The 25,341-nt window shown below is 40.9% G+C and overlaps 1 protein-coding gene across 1 annotated transcript in view; it reads right to left on the reverse strand.

Moving 5' to 3' along the window:
• Nucleotides 1–3,028: 3,028 nt before the first annotated feature.
• Nucleotides 3,029–25,341, reverse strand: part of SNRK (SNF related kinase) — a 41,320-nt gene continuing 19,007 nt past the window's right edge. The window contains exons 4-7 of the mRNA XM_032182234.1: nt 14,634–14,775; nt 12,014–12,226; nt 10,885–11,019; nt 3,029–6,934 (exon numbers count right to left, since the gene is read on the reverse strand). Coding sequence (XP_032038125.1) covers nt 5,716–6,934; nt 10,885–11,019; nt 12,014–12,226; nt 14,634–14,775 — 1,709 coding nt within the window. The 3' untranslated portion in view covers nt 3,029–5,715. The remainder of the gene's footprint in view (nt 6,935–10,884; nt 11,020–12,013; nt 12,227–14,633; nt 14,776–25,341) is intronic.

Genomic DNA, 25,341 nt, shown 5'->3' on the forward strand with positions numbered 1-25,341 from the left:
GCATTTTGCCCTTTTACTGGGGATGTGCTGCGTTTCAGCCTGTTCAATACAGTTTTTTGTTTTTTTTTTTTTTTTTCCCCATTCACGATGCCATGTTTTCATTTCTCATGTGAAAGGAAAAATGTTTCTGTCTACGCTTCTGACTGTGTCCGTGTTATTTTCCTTCTCTGTGCTGGAGATGCATTTGTAAAAAAAAAAAAAGGGATGAAAATTGCTGACAAAAATCTGCTGTCAAATGAAAATACGGGAAAGAATAAATAAGATATTTACCCGTGACTGCCGTTTGCAAGCTGTGTAATCTGTTTCTCTGTCCCTAGTCTGGGTAGCTGCATGTCCAAGGCAGGGGAAAAGGGGAATGCGCGCTGAGGTTCCTCACTTGCAGGCCTTGAAGACCTCCTTGCAGGCCTCCTGACTCGGAGAACGTCTCTCTCTGTGCCCCGCTGCTTGATATAAAACACGTCTGTCAGCAGAGGCGTGATGAGGGTGATCCCAGGCAGGGTGCGAGGCCTGTCAGCCCTTCCTCTGAGCTCCCAGGTCTTCAGCTGAGCCTCGCCCAGGCCTCGGGCTCTCAAGCTGAGTGTGTGTGGAGAGGGAAACAGACCCGTCTCTCCTCACCTCCTCCAGCCCCGCATTTCTCAAGAGGGAGTACCGAGAGGGAAGAAAGGGGAAGATGTTACACAAGAGCTCACTGAAATTTACTGCTAGGGAGGGCTGACATGGCATGTCTGGAGAGCCTAGCGAAGTCCTTACAAAAGGCCCCTGCTTTTCAAGTCCTCTAAGGTGCCAAATCTACATGCATTTTTCCACAGGACAATTCTTCTACCACCTGGGAACGTAAGTAGGGTAGGTAGGAGTGCTGTGTTTTTGTTTGTTTTTCTCCTCTAGTGTAACAGGCTTCAATCTGTCAGTAATTCGGGGCTCTGGACTCCTAGAAATTGATATTTCCAATACATGCAGATAGGCCAAAGTGAGTTAACTTTTAATAAGCTGTAACAATTTTGGACTTAATGCACAGACTATGATTATCTTTTTTAAGAATGGGAAGGGTAAAACGTCTCCAAACCCTCTTTCCTAAGAAGGGTACCTGGCCCTCCCTCAGGACGGCGCACGGCGATGACTGACGAGGGATCCCGCTGGCTCGAGCGGCAGGCAGCGGAACACGTGAGTCAGAGTTGTGCTTCCCCAAGTACGGGCACATCGAGATGTTGTTACTCAAACACTTCGTACTGAAAGCAAGTCATAATTCACAATTAGTGACAGACAGCTCGGCTCTGATTCATCCGTGTAAACTGACTTAACCATTAAACAGGGGATAGCAAGAGGCTTCTGTTGCAGCGTTCCTTGCTGATACGGTCCCACCACCGTTTGTACTGACCCGGTTGGATGCTCCCCAGCAAGGTAAGGTCTCAGCTACAGAAGCCTGCAGGTACATCGTCACGCAAGGAGCTGATCATAAAGCACCACAACATTAATTGCATGTAATTACACAGCCCGTTGAATGCTGTTAACCCCCGCTAATGTGTTCGACACCATGTGGCCGTACTGTCTCTGGTGAGGATTTGGGTTACAGGCGCAGTTAAGGATCAAGCTCTGAACTGCCCCAGCTCCAGGGCCCTCACCTTGAAATGCTTTTCGCTGTACCTTGAAAGCAAACAAACAAACAAAGTGTTAATCTGCGAGCTAGAGGTTAAGGCACAGATGTTTTCAAGCGATGACAGCGCCAGCCCGTGCCTGTATTTGAGTTTAGGTATTTCAGTTGTTCTCCCAGCTCTGCACTGACACACTTAATTTTAGCCCAAGCGTTCAGGAGCAGATGTTTTCCAGCACATGGCAGCCTAAACACTGCAATGTGGGCCTGGGCTGCACAATGTACACTGTGAAGCAGTTGCAGTAAATAAGGGGAATTAACTCCTGGCATCCTGCTACGTTTGACAGCAGAAACGAAGCAGGAGTTTATGTTCAGAGAGCGCTACGTCTTACAGCCTGGTTGTGTGGGTTATGTGCTTTGGGTGCCAACAGCTTTGTTGTAAGGTGCTTACCTTTTGTGCCCAGCACCAGCACGTCCTGCTGGTTAGCGCTGACGTGTTCCAGTGCTGATGTTAGCAGCTGCTTTTGTACTATTACCACGTTATGTTACAGAGAACAACAGTACCAGTCAAGGTTTGGATGAAAAACACGTTCTCTGCACTGGTGAAACATCAAATCCCATACTTCGTTACAGGAAAATCAGTTTACACACCACCTCCGCCCATGTGGCAAACTGGTACACAACCGTTTTGGCTAACAGGAAAAACCTGAGACCAGTGCAGCACCTCATTTTTCCCAAGTGACAGCAGCAGGGTGGGTGAGGTGGCCCTCCCATGACTTCATGGACGTGCACATGGCTAGGGCTGCTCCCGCTCACTTGGACAAACATGCAGTGAGGTATTTTAACTGAGATGTTGAAACCCAAGGTATTGTAAACTGCAGAGCTGCCAGACACGAGGCAGAGAAGCAGCAGCTAGCTGACCTAGGTTTGCTACGATGGGAAGCTGGACAAGTTTATCGTAAATGTTCTCTAGGTGCACAGTAGCTCATAGAGTTTACTAAACATTCAGCCCTTTAAATCCTTTTGAAGTTCTGCCTAAGAAATAGCTACCTTAACCTTTAAGCAAAAAGCTAGTTTAGCAGATGCGAACCAAGACACCCTTTAACCACACATTAACAATTTTTAACTCACCTTTTAAGCCCAAATTAACAATTTTTAACTATGCTAGAGAATAGTACCAGGTTAACCGAAAGTTTGCAAATAAACATGCATCCACACACAAAGTTGTATTTTTTCCAAAGCAACTGCGCTCCCCTTTCTCCTATCCCCTATTTCAACGTATCGTTACGCGAGGCAGGGCTCAGCTATGTTCAACTGACCACTCAGTGTCAAGACCTCCTTCCCAGCCAACGCGTCTCCGGAGGTCCGGCCTCCGGTGCACTGCACCGTGCCCACCCGGAGTAACAAACCGCACGGACATGCGAACCGTAGGCTCTGCGTCAATCAAGGTATTACTTTTATTAACTGGATTTTCCATTTCTGTCACACACCGTGAGCTTTTGTACAATGAAAAGCCAAACACTGCCGGAAGCGATAAGATCAGCTGCTATTTCGGTACCCTTGTAACACACACACACGCACACACGGATTCTTTCTTGGTGAGAAATGTTTATATTTCTGTTCATTAATTCTGCTTATTTATACTGCTACTCTTAAAATTCTGTGTCAAGATTGTCACATCTTAAATACAGATGAAGTTGCTAGAGGTACATTTTTATATATTTATATATATATACACACATACAGAAAAATACAAGACTAATTGTTTTTCCACAATATTTAATTTATACACTACTGTAACTATATGCAACTTTTAAAGACACGTTAAGGGGTACAAGAAACTGGTTTACTTGCTCTAAATAATAGTTTGGTCCAATATTATCTTACTGTAGTGGTTATTCTCGCCCTTCCTTGTACAGGACAACATAATACAACGTACACCACATGCACAATCATTCACCTATCAACAACTGGATAAAGGACACCACTCAGACTAACATTTGTACACCCAAAGGTTCAACCAACCATACACAGCTAATAAGGCTATAATACAACTATGCAGCATAAATGGTCAACACTGCTGTTCTAAAGTGAGCACCATATATATACATTTGTATATAAAAACATTGGAAACAAAATACACCTGGGGTTAGTTAAAAGGTGCCATTCCAAGGCTGTACATAATATCAGGAAAGAGTATTTACAATACTTGGAAAAAAAGCTGCAACAAATAAGTTTATTGCCAATGCCCTTTATAAACTTTTCTCCTACTTCGATGTTACGCTCACTGTCCGTGAACCACACATCTTATTTCTGGCCCTTTATAAGATCCCTGCTCAAAAAATTTCAAGCAAATATGTTCTATGGCTTCACCCACACGTCTATCCTTGCAGTTTTCGATTTATAAATATCACGCTGACTAAACTGCAACTAGCTCCTAAAACTAAAAGTAAAATGCTTATCATTTGCCTTGTTTAGGATGCAGGATGTAAAATCCCTGGCTAGGCTAGCCAGTAAGAATACCCCATGCAATTTAGACTTTTTTTTTCTTTTTTTCTTTTTTTTTTTATACTAATTAAGGAGAGCTGTCATGAACTGTAGAAATTAAGACCAAGCGTAACGCAGTTCTTTGGTGCTCTACTCACTCTACAGTGGACGTGAAATGCGTCGTCTGTGACCATTCTGCAATGTGACAAGATGCTCAACAGTGTAAACTTCTCTCAGCCATCCGCTGTCTGGCCAGGGCGCTGCTACATAACACCACCAGTTTTACTAGCATTGCTCAGAAGACCCAGTGCACAGCATGAAAAAATAAAACATTCTTGCCCTTCCCAAAACTAGGAATCTGCAATATATTTCATTCTAGATAATAAAATTCCACAAGTTAATTTATCTGGTCAAAAGTATCCATTTGTACACAAATACTCTAAATCAAGACCTTGTCATGGCAATGAGAAGTCCAACAGAAAGGCAAATAGCTGTAAAATAAATACTTTGCTCTAAGCTATTTTTACGGACTTTATGAAAAAAGCATGATTACTGAGGGAAAATAACTGGCGCATGTATGGGGAAACAGCAGTATTTTAAGAGTTAGACTTAATAATATGAAAAATGTAAATGGCAATAAACTTGAATCCAATTACTTAAAGGTTTTCCATCCCTTATTGCCTTTTGAAATCTCAGGGAGGCAGGGAGAGAGAGGGAGGAAGGCTTACAAGGTAAAAAACTAAAATACTAAGTGTCGTGATATACTAATAACAAAAGTAATTCATACAAATACTTTATTCTCAGCATGTAAAAACTCAGAAGTAGACTTAATAATTTACCTTTGTTATATTAAAAAAGAAGATTGTCTGCTTGTAATATTAACATATTTCTATGGGAAAAAGCTGCCTTACAAATCTACTTGCTTTTTTTTTTTTTTTCCTTAAAAGCAAAAACCGAAAAAACAAACCCAAACAACCAAACACAACTGCCTCTAGCAAAACAAGATCTTTTCAGTTTGATTTTTGAGCCACAACTTTATCCACATTATAGGTTAAGACAAATAGGTGTGGGTTTAAAATCATATTTCAAGATCACTAATTTTCAGTGCATCTTTGCTTTGTACAAGCCTTGGAACATCTGAAAGCTCCCAGAAGAGTTTTCAGCATCAAAACATTATTGCTTTGGTTCTGTTTCAGACACATAGAAGTATGCCACATATCACGTATTTTAGATATCACAGAAGGTCAGAACAAGAATTAACATTTCACAAGCAAACAAAAGCTTCTCTCTCTAGGTTAAGTGCAGAACATGAAACTTCTAAGTGCTCCATTTACATTAGGATCCAGATAGTCATTTTAATTTAATCCAGATCTTCCATAGTAAAATTATAAATGTAAAAATTACACAATAAAATATTCTGGTTTGTTGAAAAAGAAAAATCGTATTGGCTAGCAGCATGCAAGGACCATGCATTGTCATACCATCAAGCAAACACAAAATTAAAGTGTAATAAATAACTGCTCAAAGCCCACTTAAAAATCTTAAGACAACAAAAGGGGGTTCGGTGACAAGGTGTTCACAGCTCTGAACAGGAAGAATGATGCTGTCAAGTAGATCGAGCTATCAAAGTCAGGCCGCCGTCAAATGACATGACAGCAGCTGGTTTGACTGGAGGTACACAGCAGGCCCTCCTTTGGGTTCCGCTGAATATTCACAGATATCGTCTTTTCACAGAGAGGTAGTTGTAGCACGTTATTTTTCAAGTTCCTGTTCTTTATCCGTTCCAACTCATTTGCCGTGTCTGACATGTGGTCAGAAAAAAACTTGAGGCTGCCCAGCGACGAAGCCGGGTTTGCACTCCCGCTGGAGCTTATACACATTTTCCACGTGGATTTCTCCTGCACTTTTACACTGGAAAAGGACAGAGTGTTTTGAGGATCAATAATGTATTTAGTGCTGCCGTGAATCTGTGAGCCGAGGCAAAGGCTCATTAGCTTCAGGCTTTCCACCAGTTCCCCTGCACTTCGAGACGACAACTGCAGCGAGTTCCCAGACCCAGCGCACCTGCGAGTGGAACCCGAAGTGTTGTTGGTGCTGCCGCCGGAGCCGCCGGAGGGACTTCCCCCGCCTTTGTTGTTATCCCCTGGGCTCGTTTTGTCTACTCCCCCGCTCCCGTTGCTTGGTTTGCTTTGCCCGCCGCCATCTCCTTGGCTGCCTGGCGGCCCTTCGCTGCTATCCCGCCTGTGCCAGGAGTAGGTGAAGCCGCTGTCCTTGTCTAGGCGCCTCCTGCTTTCCGAGTCATCGTCGCTCGTTTCGGAGCTGCTGCAGCTGGAGCCCCGGCCCTGGCTTTTCCTCCTGTGGTAGCGCTTGTGCACTGTGCTGGGCGAAGCAATGTTCATTTTTAACCTGCTGAGCTTTGGGGGTAAGTTCTCATCCATGTCGAACTCATCATCGGACTCGCCCTCCTCAAAGATCTGGTTGAGGACTGGCGCGCTCTTCCTTGAAGTGAGACGGTTTGTAACCGAAGGCTTGCGGCGCAGAACAACTTGAGTAGAAAGAGAAATCGGTTTCTTATCTTCCTCATCCTCCTCCTCATCTTCTTCTACTCTGAACAAGCACTTCCGGCCACTCGTAGTGGGTTTTAGGCTCACAGGTGGCACCACTGAAATTGCCGGTCCAGCTAACTCGGGGATGTCTTCTTTTTTTGCTGCGTCACCGAGGGCCTTGCTTCTGTGACCATTGAGGACATTTTCGGCCGTGCGAGCTGGAGACTGAGGAACAGTCGCGTGGGAGAGAGGCGAAGCCGTAAGGTCATCCTCCAGATCCTGGGGTACATCGATTTTCGTTGGCCAGGATTGCCTGCATAAACAAGTACAAAAGATAAAAGGAAAGTCAGATCGCGGTGAGCACGTAAGAACACGTAAGAAAATCTACAATCTCTACAAGAAGAGCACAAGCACTGCCACACTGACTGGCCTGCTGAGTTACGTGTTTGTAAGGAGCAATACTGAGTTACTGAGAAGGAAACGTGCTCAAAGAATGTGCGTTCCTTTAGAAATGCTGCTATTTGAAAAGAACGTCGGAGGCAAAGTTTAGAAATTGTGTTGGTTACAGTCAAATGAAATCTTTAAAGAAATTACTGTTCAGAAAATGAATTAAGCAATAGAGAGCTTTAAATAATTGCCTTTCCAACAAAATGATCTGAAGCAGGTATAGATACAGGAAGATACAAGGTGATTAATGCACAGGTTGAATAAAAGTAGTTTGCATCACTACTACAGCCTGAGGTTTTTGTTATTTTTTCCCCAGTACTCTTAATATAAAGATCGGGTTAGAACTAACACAAGCGAAGGCAGAAGAAATTTGTAAGTCAGAAGAAATATTCCCCTATTTTCATTGAATTTCATTCAGACTAAGCTCTGTTCTACAAAACCACCTTTGATTTCAAACACATGAATTGCGATCAAACATTTATTTAACCTTAACTCAGCAACTGGAGTAATCCATTAGCATGAATTCAGATCTTAAATTGCTCAAGACCATGACACTTGAATAAACACGGTTCAAAACGTATGGCTGTGTACTGAGCATTAGCCTCGAATCAAAATCATCGAACATCCTGAGCTGGAAGGGACCCACAAGCATCGTGGAGTCCAACTCCTGGCTCCACACAGGACCACCCAAAAACTCAGACCGTGTCTGAGCGCTGTCCAAACACTCCTCGAACTCCAGCAGGCTCGGTGCCATGACCACTTCCTGGGCAGCCTGTTCCAGTGCCTGACCACCCTCCACGTGAAAAACCTTTTCCTGATATCCAGCCTGAAGCTCCCCTTCTGCAGCTTCATGCCGTTCCCTCAGGTGTTAGTAATGAATGTAACGAAAGAGGTGACACTCGAGAGTAAATCAGTTTTACAGTTAGCAGCTGATGTCTTTTATCTTCAGTATCTAAGCCAGAATATAATGATTTATACTTTACTTTAAAACCTGAAATATACTGGAATTTTCACATCATACAGAATGAAGAACAGAGACTGATGGTCTTTCCTCTCTAGCTGTATTTTGAAAGCCTAGTCTGAAAGATGAGCACCTTTACACTGAATAATTAGATTTCTTCATTCAGTGTAAGCTCCACATTTCTTGTGGAGAATGAAAGTTTTTTTCTGACCACTTAAGTTATCTTTAATTTTTTTATTTTTTTTAAGTTTGCCAATCCCATGACTTTACATAACTAAAACAATCCAGTACAACGCATGAAAAGCTGTAGCAGGAGACTTCTCTTTACACGTGGTTAGCATACTACAAGACATTCCCAAGGCTCCCTCTGTAACTGCTGGATAGAAAAGGATCCTGAAGTATGAAATGCCCATCTGCAAAAGGTACCAAAACTTTTGGGTACAAAAATCCACCACCTATAACAAAAGGGCCAGGAGCTGCTGGTATCCTCTCACCAGTTGACCCCAGAGAGCGGCTTGGCCCTGAGGGAGACAACCCAGTTGGCACCGAGCTTTCCAGCACAAAGTGGAGCCTCAGCTTGGGGTCCTCCTAGGTTTGAGAAGTTGGCATCCTTCCTCAGGCCCCAGCTGGCTCCAGGAGTGCTGGAAACCACTGGCCTGGGTTTCTGAGGACTTGTGCTGTGGTGGGTATTTGAAACACAAACAACTGGCAGTGATTAGCAAACGGGACTTAGGTAAATGAGAAGCGTAACTGCAGAAGCGACCAAAAATGAAGAACTGAATGTTTCGAGCACGCACAGTGCTTTAAGAACAGGCTGGTTTGTCAGCAAAAAGGCAGCGAGTTCTGCGGCTGTCACAATAAAGAGTAAATATAGTATCTAAGAGTACTGCAGTTTCCAGGCAATAAGCCTCCTCACTACAGTATGTGTATCACACAGCAGCCCCTGTTTGCCTCCCTGCTTTCCCCCACTGTTGTTCCCAGTAGGTCTGAGGGGAGAGCAGGCCAAAGGAAAGCTCCAGGTTGCAAGTCAGTTGCTTGTGTTGGTTTGGCTTTAAGCTCTCAAAATAAAAGAAATGCATTCCTTGTTATCTTTTCCATGAGGTCACCCTAGATAAATCCTTTGAATTTAGAACCATCCTGAAGACAAGGAGTAGCCTGAGTGCTACCTGGGACTATTAACAGCAAGAGTCTCTCATTTTTTGTGTATGGGCTTGTCAGGAAAAGAGAATTCGTTCTTGGGAGGCAGGCTTTAACCACTCCATTCAGTGTTACAAATTCATCTCAAGATTCAGATTCAACAGACTTATTTGTCCTAGTTCCTGATATAACTGGAGCGGCTGTTTTACTGAAACAGTGACACCGAGGCAGGAAAAAAAAAAAAAAAACAACACACAATTTAGAAGCAGACTTTGCAGTTTTAGAACCCATTTGTAACAAGTGTTTGTTTTTTATAGATTAAAGGTAGTTGTACCTTTTATCAGTTAGGCCAAGTCAAACATGGATGTGCACCAGAAGGGAACCACAGCATTTATGGCCCCTCTGTCATTCCTATTATATGACTTTACGTGTGGCATGAAAGCTGCACAAAGAAATTTTGGGATGGATGAGCCGTCTTGTCTTTTTCTCTGCCACATCAGCAACGCTGAAGGTAGGCAGCGACTCTGAACATCAGCACAAGCACTTAATATCCTCTCATTAAGAGATTAGCTGCCAGTGACTGTTACCATTGCTAATAACAGTTACCAGTAATATTTCAACAAAGCCTAAAAAGCAGCTTTTTGAAGAGATTGGAGGTTGAAAATTAATGGAAATGTCTCAGTACCACCTCCATCTTCACTGGAAAGATTGTCAAGACGGGCCAGTGAGGATTCTTCTCAACACCAGCAATTTCTGGTCCTAGTCTAATACTTACCCAGCAAATTAAAAACAAAGTATTTAAGAAAAATAACTGCTCTAAACCTGCCACCCCCTATATCTGTGTGCAAATAAACTATTCACCTTATGAGGTTTTTTGTTTTGTTTTTAAGCATATGCTTCTGTAACTGAAAGTACGTGATGCTTTGATAATGAATTGAACAGCAAATGGACTGGTTGAACATACCAATCACCAACTACGTGGCAGAATCGCTCTCTCCCCACTTTTGCTTTACTGTCTGCCACAAGCTGGAGCTTTGAAAATTCCAGGGACCTTTACTATAAGTGTTTTTAGCAATCCTTTTGTCAAACTAAAAATTCTATGGCAATATCTTTAAATGGATGATTAAAGCAATTATTTCAATGATTTTCCTTAGATAAGAAGCACATCGAACTACATTAAAAATAAAATAACACAACCTAAGGATGTTTGCTCTAAGCTCGATTTAGGGAGCGTTCAAGCCCATTAAGACCAAAGCTAACAACTAAACCTTAACATCAAGTTCAGCATGATTTCTCATCTCTTCCTAATTCCTCATCACCACATTTAAGAATTATGCAACTGATTTTTTCCAGGAATATTGCACACACTATTTTTATGAGGAACTGAAGGTCAATGAACATGCCTCTTCCTAGCAGGTGGGAAAACTTACTACCTCAAATACAGACTTGAAATTCAAATCCTTTAGTCATATCCTGAAAATGGTAGAAAATTAAAATATTGGTAGCTGATTTCCAAACAAATTCTGAAGCACACAGAGCACTCTGAACACACTTAAAACTGGCAATGAATAAGCATGTTGCAGTTTTTCAACTAGTAGTGCTTGTGCAATTCAATAACAAACCAGCTTTAAAAAACAAAACAGAACAAACCCACCACCACCACCAAGAAAACATCCTCACCAACACAGAAAAACACAGTTAGATTCCTAAATTCTTACCTGAACTGAGCTTTGATGTTGCTAGGGCTTGCAGATCTGGTCTGAATTTCTTTCTCTTGTTTTTCTCGCAGGATCCTTTCAGCTAGTAAGAAGTAAGTAGCAGTGATGTGATTGTATTTGTTAGTTTCCAGTGCCCTAGGGAAAGTACAAAACAAAACATGAAACAAACCATACATCAGTGGCTTGCTGAAAACTGGACATGCAAGCTCACGTATCGCTGTACTTCTCATAGCGGGAACAGCACCTGAAAACAGAACTGTGTGTTTTTGATGTTTTGACAAGAGTGGCTTGGTCTTACTAAAAAGTAAAGAGCCAACAAGTCTATTAATTTCACTGTGGCTGAATGCGGATATTTTTAGGTTATCATTCAAAAAAAATCTTCCTTTATTGAACACTTTAAATGATAAAATTGTATTTCATTAATGTTATGCACCAATAGTAGACTTTCTAGTAGACACTGGCACGTACAACCAAAGTATTAACTTTTATGTAACTGGATGAAAAACCTAGGTTGTTTTAGGGTTGTCACATTAACTTTACAATAAAATTAAGTTCATAGGCCAGGTTAAGCATGAACAAAAAGAAAACAATTACATCCTCTTTCAACTTATGGAATATTTTAGGGTTTTGCAGGTTTTAATGTATTAGGAGAAACTATGCAGCTTCCTAGCAAGCTCACTCAGTGACAATGGCAATTTTGCAATATCCAGATAAAAGAAACAGTATTTTAAATTACAAAGTTTCAGGCATACCAGAAGAGTACTAAGGGAAAAAATGCTAGAATTTATCACCTCTAAATATGCATGAGAACAGACTTAACTAACTAGTCCAGATCAGAAGCACAAGTCAAAGCATGGATTTCAATGCAGTCAGGTTTGCTCGAGATTGCACACTACTACAGGAATCGAACACTACTCCAAAAGATTTTCTTGAAGTTTTGCCTAAGGGCAAACTGGGTCTACTTAAGTATTTCTCATCCTAGAATCCTCTTCGGAGGAGCAAGATTGTAATATTTTGTTAACTGAATGGCTTGGTATTTTAACACCGAAACACCCAGGCTCTAATGAAATTCTTTAATCAAATGCAGTGACAGATGATCAAAATAAACCATACAAGATCGAGAACTTACTCCACGATTGTATCTCTGTCTGCTATATCACCAAGAACCATGCGCTGTATTATGCTGTTGTGTTCCTCCTCAGACAGATTTTTGTATGACACTAGAGGAATATTGTACTTTGTTGCTGGAGAAGGGTCAACTCCTTGGAGCCACGCGTGGTTTTCAATCTCTTCCAAAGATGCCCTTCGCTTCGGATCTCTCTGCAACATCCGTGTAATCAGACTGTGAATAAAAAATAAAGCTAAACAAAATGCACTCACATGTTTAAACAGCAGCCACTGTAAGAGCAACATTAAGAAGAAATTTTCTACTGTCAGTCCAGAAAGATCCTTAGAAATGTCTACAGTAAACAATGGGAAGAGAACTTTATTCTCAAAGACATTTCAAATATTTCTGAGCTGAAACTATTTATTGAAAACTATAAATAACATAAACACTATAGTTTTCATTTACTATGCTTAGATTCTTCCAATTATTTTTTAATAGGTTTATATGGCAACTGTGACAGATGGCCTACAGGCTGGTCTGCACAATAATAGAAATATAATTTTCTATTATTGCTGCTGTCAACAGGACTATAGAATGGCAAGATAAGTAGATATGTTTTGTTTTGAAATAGCTATCAGACACTCAGTTCTTCAGAATCTGTGAAAGGACAGGGATCTGTTCCACACTTAGAGAAAAAAACACTCTCTGGGATGATGAAGTGACAAACTAATGGGTTGATATTGAGTGTTTACAAGTGTGGGTAGGGAAATGCATAAATTCCAAGAATAAACAGAGAAAGAAGACATGATTAGCACTACTAGCTCGCTATATGTGAAGTTTCAGTGTATATCATGAAAAAAAGCTTTGGGAAGGTATTTTTGGTGCTGAACAATGAACTGAACATGGATGTAACAGTTTTGATGCCAAGGTTTTGCTGGAACTTCATTGCTTCAAAACACAGAATGAAAGTTCAGCAGTTCTTACATATGGCTTTAGTTACTCCACTGACTACATTATACCATGCAACTTCAAAACTGCAAGGCCACACAAATCACAGAGGTAATTGCAATTTTATTTTATTTTGGTGTGAGATATAGGGAATTAAAAATGGAGGTTAATCTGAACTTCTTAAAACCTTACTGCAAAAAAAGGAATGTCACGTATATAGTGTCTGTGATCTCTGCCTTTACCAGAAGGAAAGTTCAGGTGAGACAGGGGAGCCCATTTCCTTCAGTTTTATTAATATTGCAACAGATAGAGAACCAATTATGCACTTCATAAAACTTTTTGTTTTTAAACTACACCTGTACTAAAACACCTGTAGTAAAGTGCACCACAAATCCACCACATGTGCCTCCTGCTATAGGCTTGCTTACGCGCCCCAGAACACCATGAATGTTTCCACACAAAGCAGCACATTTAGGCAGTCTGAGAGCCATTTCCCTATGAGAGCCTAACCCATCAAGCACTTTGGTAACTGGCAGTAATTGCTGATGTGCCACATATGGGGAGCAGATCTACTTGGGCCTTTAAGCAAATTAGTGTTAGCCAATATATTAAGCAAAAGGATACAAAACCCCAGTAATTTCTTGGCCCCAGCACCATATGCAGCATCTCAAGAGATTTGATAGAATTCACTAATGAGAGCTTTTAAAAGCCCTTCCTGTATTGTAGTTTAAACCTATCCCTTTATGTAAACCTCCTCAAGCTGTCAAGAGCACTAATAGCAGCTTTACCATAATACCAGAAATGTCAGACACTACAAGACATGAAAACCAGCTATGGCATCATGTTATGTATTAGATTCCTGGACCACATAGATGACAGATGGAGAGGAATAGTCCGTATGATCAGTTGTAACATCCATTTCCTTCCACGTCGACTAACAGAATACTAGGTCCTGCTGTAGACTTTTGACTGGACAGAGATGCAGCTGGGATATATATTAAAAGGACTAACGACCTCATTAACCCATCATCCTATAGAACATATCAATACTGGACCATATCAAAAAAAAAGCTGCAGTGAACACTGCAGAAAAACATCGTATCAAAGTGAGTCATGATTCCCGAGTGGCATATGGTATTTGCAGACAGATTATTTTCCTCCCGTGATTGCCTAGAATGTTGACTTGGAGCTGCAATTTCAGTAGGAGATGTGCAAAACTTGCTGTGATATTCTCGGCTTTTGACAACTTGTATTTTGAACAGAAATCTACAGGAATCATTAACTTTGTCACCTCTGCCACAAAATTCTCCAAGCAACACCTTGTCATTTGTCCAGCAGGAATGGTGGCCAAAGCCAGTCAGTGGTGAATAGCTTCTCTGATCATTTATAAAATGAATGACAACTGAGGGACATGAAAGAAACACTGGATAAAATCAAAATAAAGTTTCAGAAAAGTGTGGAAAAAAACCTACTCTCAATAAGTATCATGGGATTAACCTTTAGTAAAAGCAGATGCAGAAAATAAAAAAGTTATACTGCTGCCCAAGAAGCTACTCAATTGATGTGAAGAAATACTAACAACTAAGCAAAAGCAGTAGGCACAGTAATTATTGTGGTAAAATTGTATGGGGACTCTCAAAGATAACGAAAATCCACTCCTATGAATGCTTAAGTTCTTTAGCACTCTACTTACTCTTTACATTCTTTGGACACATGAGGTGGCACGGTGTATTTGCAGTCCATTATCATAGTCAAAGTTTCACTGTCGTTTGCTTCTTGAAATGGTGGTTGTCCACACACCAACATAAAGAGGATGACCCCCAAACTCCATATATCTGTAAATACATAATTTAAAGCAACTGTTGAGAAAGCAGACATAACTACCATCAAAACTGTGAAGTATTATTAAGATACGAATATAAATAATACGACTAAGATAAGTAACTAATTAAACCATTTATGTAAAGCTATATTCTTACACATTAAGGGCCAATCATTAGAAGTGTGTGTTTTGGTCACTGTTTTTGTTGTTGTCGTTGTCTGTTTGCTTTTAGAAATCCATCAAGTCTTTAACAAAATTAACAGTGATCTCCATTAGACTCTTTTTTTTCCTTCCAATTCCTGCTTTTGTAAAATAAAAAAACGTTTAACAACTTCCTTAGTCCCCACTGAAATGACATATGAAAAAGAAGCACTGCTGGGCATGAAGCAAGTTGGTTTCTACTTGCTGTAAAAACTAACATTTAATTCAAATCTTTATTAAAAGTTTGCCTAGAAGAAAATATTTCAGAAGTCTCTCTGCATTCAGTACAGGAAGCTTAGATGTTGTCGCCTAAAATTTCATTAAAAAATATCAAATCCTATCTATGCTCTTAAACTTCAGATACAACTCCATGCTATGGCAATTTCAGCAGCAACTTTGAGTCTTAAAGCCTAGCGCTTCATAGATCTGTACACGGGAAACCAAACACCTGAAGGAAGATAAATAAAAAGGCAGAAAGCTCCTGAGGGAAGGGCGGTGGTGGCTGGCAGTGGTCACAGGAAGCAGAGCACACCAGCTCTGGACTGCAAGCAGCTGAAGGGTGAACCGCACTGCTGGCCACCCAACTGCATCTTGCTTTCTGGGGCCTGCTCAAAGCACTTGACGTGCATTTAAAGCCGAAGGATGGCTACAGCTTTATTTAACAACGTAAATCACGCACATGCATCCACACAACGCTTATTTTGCTGGCTACAACCCATACTTCCTACGGTTTAGCTGAGAGAGAAACAGGAACACTACCGGGTAATTTCCTTCGGAGCTCTGATTTGTACTAAAGGTAAACTCAAACAATTATTTGATTTCTGTTGCACTACTTTAGGATCTCAATCCTCAGCAGCCAAGAAGTTTTGGTGCATTATCTCTCACCACGTAACAGATAACAAAACCTAGAACATGCGAGTTCGTGCATTTCTATAAGCAGTCATCTTTTGTGCAGCAACGCCCTTCCTAGATTTTTATCTTTCTCTGAGAAACCCATGTTGTGGCACAGCCCAGCCCATCTTCCAGCTTTCTGTTCAACACTACCCCCCCCCCCCCCCAACTAAAATGCTTCGTGTTGCCTTTCTGCAGGAAGGATTTGAGGAGAGTCTGCAGAGCATTCATAATTACAGACAAATTATGTTTGCTATACTAAAAGTACGCTGGCTAAATTTAAGCCGGGAGAAAAATACTGGGGAGGGAAGCGAAATAATTAAAGCACAAATTCCAAGTCAGCACATACAAAAGTTCAAACAGAAGGAAGAACGGAATAGTCAAAGAGACCAGCTTAAAATATCACAGGAGTCCCAAGAAAAGGAGAAGAATCGCAGTAAAACAACTAAATTTCCATGAAATCGCCATATATAGGAAACTCCAGCAAGCCCTGAAGAGTTTCAGCCTCGCCGAGGAGGCACTGAGCATCCCTGCGCGCGTTCTTTTAGCTGGCAGCATCCATTCAGTGTTCTGGTTTGCACACAGAGCAGTGACACAGCGTACTACACACCAGCTGTGTGGTTGGCTTTTCTTGGAGAGACACACGCTGGGAGATTTCACTTCGGAAGGATCTGTGATGACAGCTACTGCTTAAATAACTTGGGGAGAACTACAACATGTATGTACAGTCACTTCGTAAAGAAACAAAACTTTGCAGGAGCAGAATCCAACTCATCCTCTGTATGCAAAGAAAGAGCTGTAGCTTGCCCTATGTGTCACATCCAGTCAGCTATCAACCTGCTGTTTGCTTTAAAAAATAAGAGTAGTTACTGATTGTGCAACACACAACGGAGAGCTCTGCATAATTTCTTTCATTAGTTGCTGTATCTTGCACTTCATATCCATAGGTCTTTCCAACCTGCTAATGGCGAGATGAAACGTCCTACTATTTTTCATACCACTGCATGAAAAATGCAGATTCATCATCGTGAAATATCAATCCTGCAATGAACTGCTCCTGTGTTTCATTGCATCATGCATTTTGTGTTACTAAAAAGTCATCACGTGTATGCAGAGAAACATTTTGTTAAACTAAAAACGTGCTTAAGACCTTTTGTTTGATCTGGTCACACAATCCAAGTATTTTATACTCCCAGCGAAGAGTACCAGGTTGCCAACCACCTCTTATTCTCACACACTACAGGCAAATTCACTATTAGACTTTTTCCTGACAAAAAGTGCATTTTGTTAGCCTGAGAGCATAGCAGGCATTTTTCTGATGCGGCCAAGAAGTAGTACCATGCAGAACCAATTACATGGCTTTTATTTACACCCTATTTTTACAGCTGTGGCTGAAGGTCTTCAGCCTCATGGCATCTATGCTCATGGCTACTGAGATGACTCTGCTCACAGCATCACAGACAGTGGAGAAGTCTAAGCAGACCTGAAGCATGCTAATAATTATGAAGCGAGACTGCAATGGAACAGCGTGCCTAAATCAGTCTAATCTGTGCGTGAAAACAAGAAGAAAACCACTGGAAGACTTAACGTGTTCCCTCCCTATTTTAGTGCAGACTGTACCAAGTCACAACAGATGTCATCTGGGAGTCATCTTTGCAAGCCCTCCAGAATCACATAATGGCAAGTGTCTCCTCATATAGCCAAGCTAAGTGCTTGGATGGCTGCAGGTGTATAAAGAGGAGACATTCAAGACGTCTGTCCTGTCCCCTCATATGTAGCCTCACAAATCAAGGGACATCCTGACCTGTTCTCTGTACCAGTGTAACTACAGCCAATCACTTGTCTGAAACTCCAGGTGCAACTAAGCCAAACCCAACCAAACAACCCCTCAGAAGAATAAGGCAACATCTTTAATGAGGTTCTCTTTCTGGTGAGCTGCAAATTGTCACCTTGTTAGAGATGCAATGGGAAGCACACAGCAGCTTTCATCCCACATGGAAATGAGTAACAGAGGGTTGCAGAAATTTGTTTGATATTCTTTTCTGAGTGGTAGTAGTAGTGGTGCTGTGTCGAGCTGTGGACTCCCTGGTATGATGAAGGGACTGGAGCACCTCTCCTAGAGGAAGGACTGCCAGGCACTGGCACAGCTTGCCCAGGGAGGCTGGGGGATCTCCCTCCAGAAGCCACCTGGACACGGTCATGGGCAGAAGGCTGTAGGTAACCCTGCCTGAGCAGGGGGGTCAGACCACTTGAGCTATCCTGAGATTATGTGATTTCCAGGAGGCTTTTTGTAAGGTACAGACTCAGGCTCAAAGTACCTCCTTGCAGTATTCAGCATCAACAGGAAAACAGAGCTTCTTTCTGCCCATCAGAACCAGTGCATCTGCAGGTGTTTGAGAAAACGGAAGGGTGAGGCAGCACAGGAAGCACCAAAATAGTGTCAATAATACGAATGCACAACTTGAACGCACCGTTCAAACCAACATGGGGTAATTTTACTCAGCTATAAAAATCACATTTTTCACTCCTCGCACCAAACAGTGTAAAAAGGATGGCCCTAAGTGTAAAGGAAGTGGTTAAAAAAATGGGAGGGAAACATTAAGCAAGTTTTCAAAGTAAATTGACTAAAACCACACAAAACCTGCACGAACAATGGAAAAACAGAACTGGTTTGTAAGAACTACATCATTCACTGGTGTTTCTACAGCTACACGCAATCTTAAACAAGGATGTTGGCTTGCAAATTTCCAGCATCCAAATCCAAGATGCTGAAACCTTCAGAGCATATTTTCCAAAATAGGAGGTGATACTCACATATCATTTTGAAAGACTTAACAGACCAACAATTAAATGACTATATAGTATATGTAAGAAATGTTAATGTTTATACCTGGTTTATTAGTCCTAAGTCATTCTGTACATGTAAAAAACTCAATTCTGTCTCTGTGCTTTCCACTTTCCTCCACTGGAGATCCATAAATGTGTATTTTTCAAACAACTTCAGAAAAGTATACAGCAAAAAAGTTTGGAGAAAAAAGAAAGCACGTTCTTCCAATAAAGACATGGAGTTTGTTGTCCCTTTAATATAATAATAATACATTTTGAAAAACTCACGGTTTCCAGAATAGCACCGTTTGGCTAAGACAGAGGCAAAATTTAAGGTCTTGAAGAATAGCTGTCTTTGAGACATTAGTAAGAGTTGAATCTGAGATTATTTTTTTTATGGTGCTTGATTACAAAATTTTAGTGTTTCCCCAAATGATATACCAAGTCACACAGGAATGCTCTACCATACTGCTTTGTACTGCTATAATCAGAGCTCCTCTATTATTCATTCCTGTTAATTATGAGAGAAGTGTGTTCTCTGGATCCCAAGGAACCTAGGGAAGATGGAAGCTGTTTGAATGCAACTGATCAAGTGTTTCGATCAAAGTTACTACATTGTCCATTCTTGTGCTGGTACCCTGCTATTGTGAATTCCTGTTCACATAGGAGGTAGAGCAAAAGAAGAATAGGTCCTGTTGCTGGGGGGATCACTTTCACCAGCAGAACAGGCAACCTTGATCTTTTATTTCTAAATCCCAAAAAGTGCTCTTGCACTGCTACAAAGGGAGAAAACAATATCAAACAAAGTGAAAGCATCAGTCAAGACTTCATCAGTCAAGACCTACTGCTCTGATTTTGTCAAATGCACCAACTTTGCCAAGACAGTTGTGCATACAGATCAGAAAGATGTTGGGGCAGCAGCAAATTAGGAGCCCGACATCTCATCAAAGCAAGGTTTCCAGAAAGAACATCTGTTATTAGACCCACTAGTAACTTGGGAAAGAAGAATAATAACTCAAAGGTTTTAGGTATAGAAGCTTTTCTTTAGATCTCCACACACTTTTGAAAACATACTTCAAGGGTGGCCTTCACTTAAAGAAGAAAAATATTCTTAATTTTATATAACTTGGCTCAACTCAAAGGAAAAATCCCAGCTAAGACAGGTTACTGTTTGCACATTATTAGAAGCTGCAGAAATACATTTAAAAGCAGAGAAGAAAACACATCTCTAGGTAGAGTGGCACTAGTTCACCAAGGGCTTGCACAAGCAGAGTCAAAATACCCCAAGGAGAAGACAGAACTACATGGCAAGGATCTGCATGTAGAGCAACACTAGTTGTTTTTTTTAAACCTGTTACATGAGTTACACCAGTAAAATAAAATCCACCTTCAGTTCAATGTAAATATAGTTTTTTAGTTTTATAGTTTTTAAATATAGGTATTGCAGTAAGTTTACTAACAGGTAACTTAACTAGATAATGGAGCAGGGTGGGGTTTTTTTGTAAGCACAACTTGGCTTTGGCTAAGTCAACAACATTTGTAGCTTACATTCCTTCATCCTCCCAGAGGTCACCTAATTTACTCTCTCCAGAAAATGGATGCAAAAAATAGAATTTATGCCTGAGGTGTTGCATGCCTTTAGCATATTTAGGTGTAAAACTTCAAGTGAGGGTGCTGAAGGAAGACACATGACTCTTGTGCACTGCAGTTGCCAAAATCAGGGTCTCTTTCAAAAGCACAGTGAAGATCTTCAGATATGAATTAGCCTTTAAAAATCAGGCACCGGGAGCTTGAAATTACCCTTGCCATGTCCTGAATGAAATGAGAGATTAGCCTTTAAAAGCATTAGCTAGCTAACTGCACTGGAGGATATCTGATTGTTTTGAAAGCTGCTAACTAATGTTGCTCAGGAAGGGGCTGTTGAAGCAGGATTCCCAGAACCATGACAACCAGGGCTGTGTACACGCAACTTCCTTACATAACACGAAGTCACTGCCATGGAAACCAAACCACGTCACCGGCTGCCTGTGCGACGCCTGTCCTCACCGCCGGGCAGGCAGGCAGCTGTTTTGTCCAACGAAGGATAGCCACGCTCATCTGCATAGCCACCGAGCAGGGCTTCGGCATTTTGGGCATTTGTTGCCTTCTGAAGTTCATGATTTAATCCTAAAATCAGCACTGTGGATTTCAGAAAGTTACAGTTTACAGAGGATCCTTACAGCTACAGTCAGATGCTTGTCACGTTTTTTGTATGCTCTGTGAATTTGTGATCGTCAGAAGCTAAATTTCCATGCCCCTTTTGGAACGGGCAGATTTGCATTTAGCTACACAAACCGAGTCCATTTAATAAAGTTGTTTACTTCAGACCTGTAGTGGAACAAGTATTTTTTCCAGCTTACACAGCACATATTGTTCAGTTGCTGAAACAGACCTTTCTGCAGAAAGCCTGCTTCTTCAGAAATATGAAATATGGATTTAGTTGGCTGTTAAAATAAACACTCCAGTGACAGCTGAACATCATAGTTATCTTCCACGAGAAGCCACTTCATTCAGTAAACAAAGAAACTCAAAAACCAGCTTTTATGGAGAGGATACGAATGCTTACATGTTTATTTTGCCACTGCAAAGGTAGCTACAGCCTGTGGACAAAGGAAGGCTGGAAATGGGCCCAAGTGCCAGCATCAGGGACAATTCCTGGTGACATTAGTGTCCTCACCACTGCTGCTACAACCTCGTCAGGGGAGGTTTGTGGGAGAAAGCCCAGTCCGGGGAGACGTGTTGAAGATAAGCCTTGAATGCTGATAATTCGAGGCTCTTCCAGTACCATGTTTTTTTTCTGTGCAGAGCTAAATGTGAGAATCTAATGTAAAAACCACACATATCGTTGCACTCTAGGCATCTTCAGGGTTAGACAGCAACTGGGCAATTTCTGAAGCCTGCTGTTTTCAGTGTGGACACAAACCCTCATCCTGAACTACTTTATTTGGGTTGGAATTTAGGAATGGAACTTCCAGTGGGCTCAGGAATAGGTCTAGACTAATAATTCACAAGGATAACAGTGGTAAGCGTGCTTGCTACAAACTGAAATTTAAGATTTTCACGGCACAGGCTATGGAAAACAGAATGGAAACTCACATTTGTTACAACTTCAGATCATTGCCTGAAAAGCCAAAACATAGCTTCAGAGTCAAAGTACACAACAAACACTGCAGATAGATTTTTATATGCTTAGTGATAAAAAATTATACACTATAATAAAGGGTAAAGCTTGGGATCATAATGCTAACTAGTTGAAGGGTGCCTGTTACATCAGTGATATATTTGTGCTTCAAAAGGATAAGAGAAGTATTTCCAGCCTATGATAAAAAGCTTAGAAGATTTGCAACACATCCATTAAAAGTCAGCAGGAAAAGAGTACAGAATAATCCTGTGTTAGCAATATCAACATTTCTGTGCACCACAAGTACTTCTACACTACTATATGCACAGGCAAATCTGGAAGATGATCAGACGGGACAAAATATAAATTTGAAGAGTGTGGGTAAGGAAGGAAGATTATATTTTCTGAGGATATTTAATTTTTAGTGTTTGAAATATTCTCCTGTTCTTTAACTTTTTATGAAAAAGACTCTGAATAAGCTCACACACTGACCTCCCCAGCTTCCAGAGATGCAACTGTCTGTGGCATCACCACAGCATTCAGCTATTTTTTCTTTAGTCTTTGTAAAATGGGATTTATTTCTCCCTTGCAAAAGACCGAGGCAGAGATCATCTGCAATCAATGCCAACCTTTCCAAAATTTACAGGCAGAATTGTGTACTCTCCCTGTCTTAAAGCACTACAAATCCAATTAGTGCTATTAGAGCACAGAGCAGACAAGAGAATCAAGAGAAATCTTTTCCTTCCCCTATCCCTCAAACAAACAAACAAAAAAAAGAGCTTAAATACCAAATTGCATTTAGCAAATTATTTTCATAATTAGCTCATCTGTCTGATGAAACAGTCTGTTCTATATGTTATTTTATTTGACTAAGACATAATCATCAGTAACTGGTCTTATCTTTGGAAATGATTTTTATTTTCATTCAGCTTGGCAACTATTGCTTATTTTTTCCCCTCAAAATAATCATCTGCGTTTTGCTGATTGCATGAAACTATTGAAGACAAACTGTTGATGTTCTTCATTAACAAACCAAGGAAACCCACACGAGCAGTAAAAGGTTTTACTGCACACACGTCACTGCCTTTACTCCAAAATAGCCTGTTTCACCGATTCATCAGTTCTGCATTTAGAAATGCATCCTCTCTTCTGGTTTCTGTTGCTTAGCCACATCTCTGAAGTTACTGAATCTACAGTAAAAAAAAAAATTAAAACCAAAATCTGCTTGAACTTTCTAACACTACCACTCCAGAAGAAAGTTAGCCAGGGTAAAAAACCACAAGTATAAATAGTTAAGTCTATACTGAAGTCTATATAGCACATACAACTTATATACACATTTCACTGCATTGCTTTAGTACTTATATATCAAAAAACACAAAGACTTACGATGCCTATGATATCCTTCATACTTTCCAATCAACTGTACTATCTTTTCCTCAAGGTTTTAGCTGTATGTTGCATAATTTATGCTTTATTTACAAAAATGAACATCTTAGTACAGCTCTGCACATGAATGATTAAACAAGCAAAACTCGAGCATCTGGTTTGTAACTCAGTAGTACAGCACTGATTTAGGTCCCACCAGATCCGTGCTGCCAAATTAGTCAGTCATGGGCTGAACGTAAGTAATCTGAATCTTTGTTTGCAAGAGATATGAAGTGAAGCTTCCAGTCTTGTGGAGATCGTATTTGTCATAATGGATTCTTTCTCCACAACAGCAGTTTGAAATATTGTGAAAACAGTCCTCCTGTGAGCACGGGGAGATGACTAAGAAGCATCTCCTTATTCAAGCTGCAGTTTAGTTGAGGCTAGTAACCAAAGCCTATCTTGACAGCATCTCTGTACTTCCACTTGGGGAAGTTATTCTTTGCTTCATCCAGCAATTTGTGAATGCATTAAAGGACATACATTAAGTCATCCAGAATGGAATACAAATTTTATTTCATAAATATTAGGCAGCGTGAAAAATTGTAAGTCATATGGATTTACTGAGAAGTTATCATAACCACAGACTTGCACCCTTTATTATAGCTCTGTCACATCGTAACTTCACTTCTGAATACAAGGCTCCTCTACCTGTAGCATAACCCCCTGACTAATTTGAGGCACTGAAGTAATTTTCTTGTCAATAAAGCAATTAGATTGAGGGGAAAAAAAAAGCAGAATCAAAGTTAGAATCAATGTATCACCTAAAAATTGGACTCCCCTTTCATTAAAAATAAAGGTTACTAGCTGCATGCTGGCATGGAACAAAAGTATATTGTTTGTTCACATGACACGAGCTTGCTAAAGATTTAAGCTTTCTAAACACACACTACAACCAATTCTCTAAATTAGCCCCTTCTGAGAAGTACAAAAAGCTCATTTCTGCTCATTTTTTCAAATTTGACTCATTTCTTCAGCAGTGCAGCATGCGGAGCACAGCACTGCAGGGAGAAGGTAGAGCAGCCCTGGCCACTAGCACAAGAAGAGCACAGACAGCAGCACTGCAACACACAAGGTGCTTGCATCAAGTCCTGTTTTGCTCCAAAAAGCACTTCAGCCTGAACAGTTAGAACATGTTATTTTCCTGGAAAAAAAAAAAAAAAAAAAAAAGCAATGGCAATACTGCTTGATGAATGACCCCCATTTTCAGTCAAATGAGTTTCTCTTGCCTGGAACGGGAAGATAAATGAGCTAGGCTGAGCTGATCTAACCTAAACTTGCTTCACACTAAAAGGGGGCAGGTCCTATCACCTTCCCCCAGAACTCTGGAAGCTCCCATCGCTTCCTTTGCGTCAGCTCTTCCACTCAGAACAAGTGAACAAGCCACTCCATTTGCTAACCTGGTAGAAGTTAAGCCTGCAGAAAAACGTAGTCTTCTGCCAAATTAGCTAACCAAATCAGCTCATCAAATGGTCAGCAACAGAGAGTGCAGCACATGAGGAGAGGCAGCTCTGCACTGATGCCAGCTGTACCAAAGGGGAAGCCCTCCTATGCTGGAAGCAGCTACTTACTATGGTATTTTAGCTTTCTGCACCATCAAACCTTCAACAAGGTCACTGTATAATGTATCCAACTACCAAAACACATTGCAGTGTTACATTAAAAAAGGGGGTTTCAAAACAAAACAATCAATGTAAAGGAGTTTTTGCTGCTTATTTCTGTAAAGCCTGGCTATGATCCAATTGTGAACATACTAAAATTCCAAAAAGCTGTCAAGTATGTGGAGTGATTCAATACCACGTACGGTTTACAAACCTCTTACTATTTTTTTTTCCCCTTGAGTCAAGTCTGTCAAATCTTATATTCAGCATTTTTATAGGGTAAGAGGTCACTGTACACAGCCACTGGGCGTTATGCCTACATCAGCCATTCAGTTTGTGAATAAAGTGCTATATGCATGCAGAACCACCAGGACTAGCTCCATGCAGGCCAGATAAGGTCACCAGGATTAATTAGCAATGCTCAAGCACCAGGTAAACCTGGCTGGAGCTCTGAAAGACCAAACACACTCCG

The sequence above is a fragment of the Aythya fuligula genome, chromosome 2 (assembly GCF_009819795.1).
Source record: "Aythya fuligula isolate bAytFul2 chromosome 2, bAytFul2.pri, whole genome shotgun sequence".
Classification (NCBI taxonomy): domain Eukaryota; kingdom Metazoa; phylum Chordata; class Aves; order Anseriformes; family Anatidae; genus Aythya; species Aythya fuligula.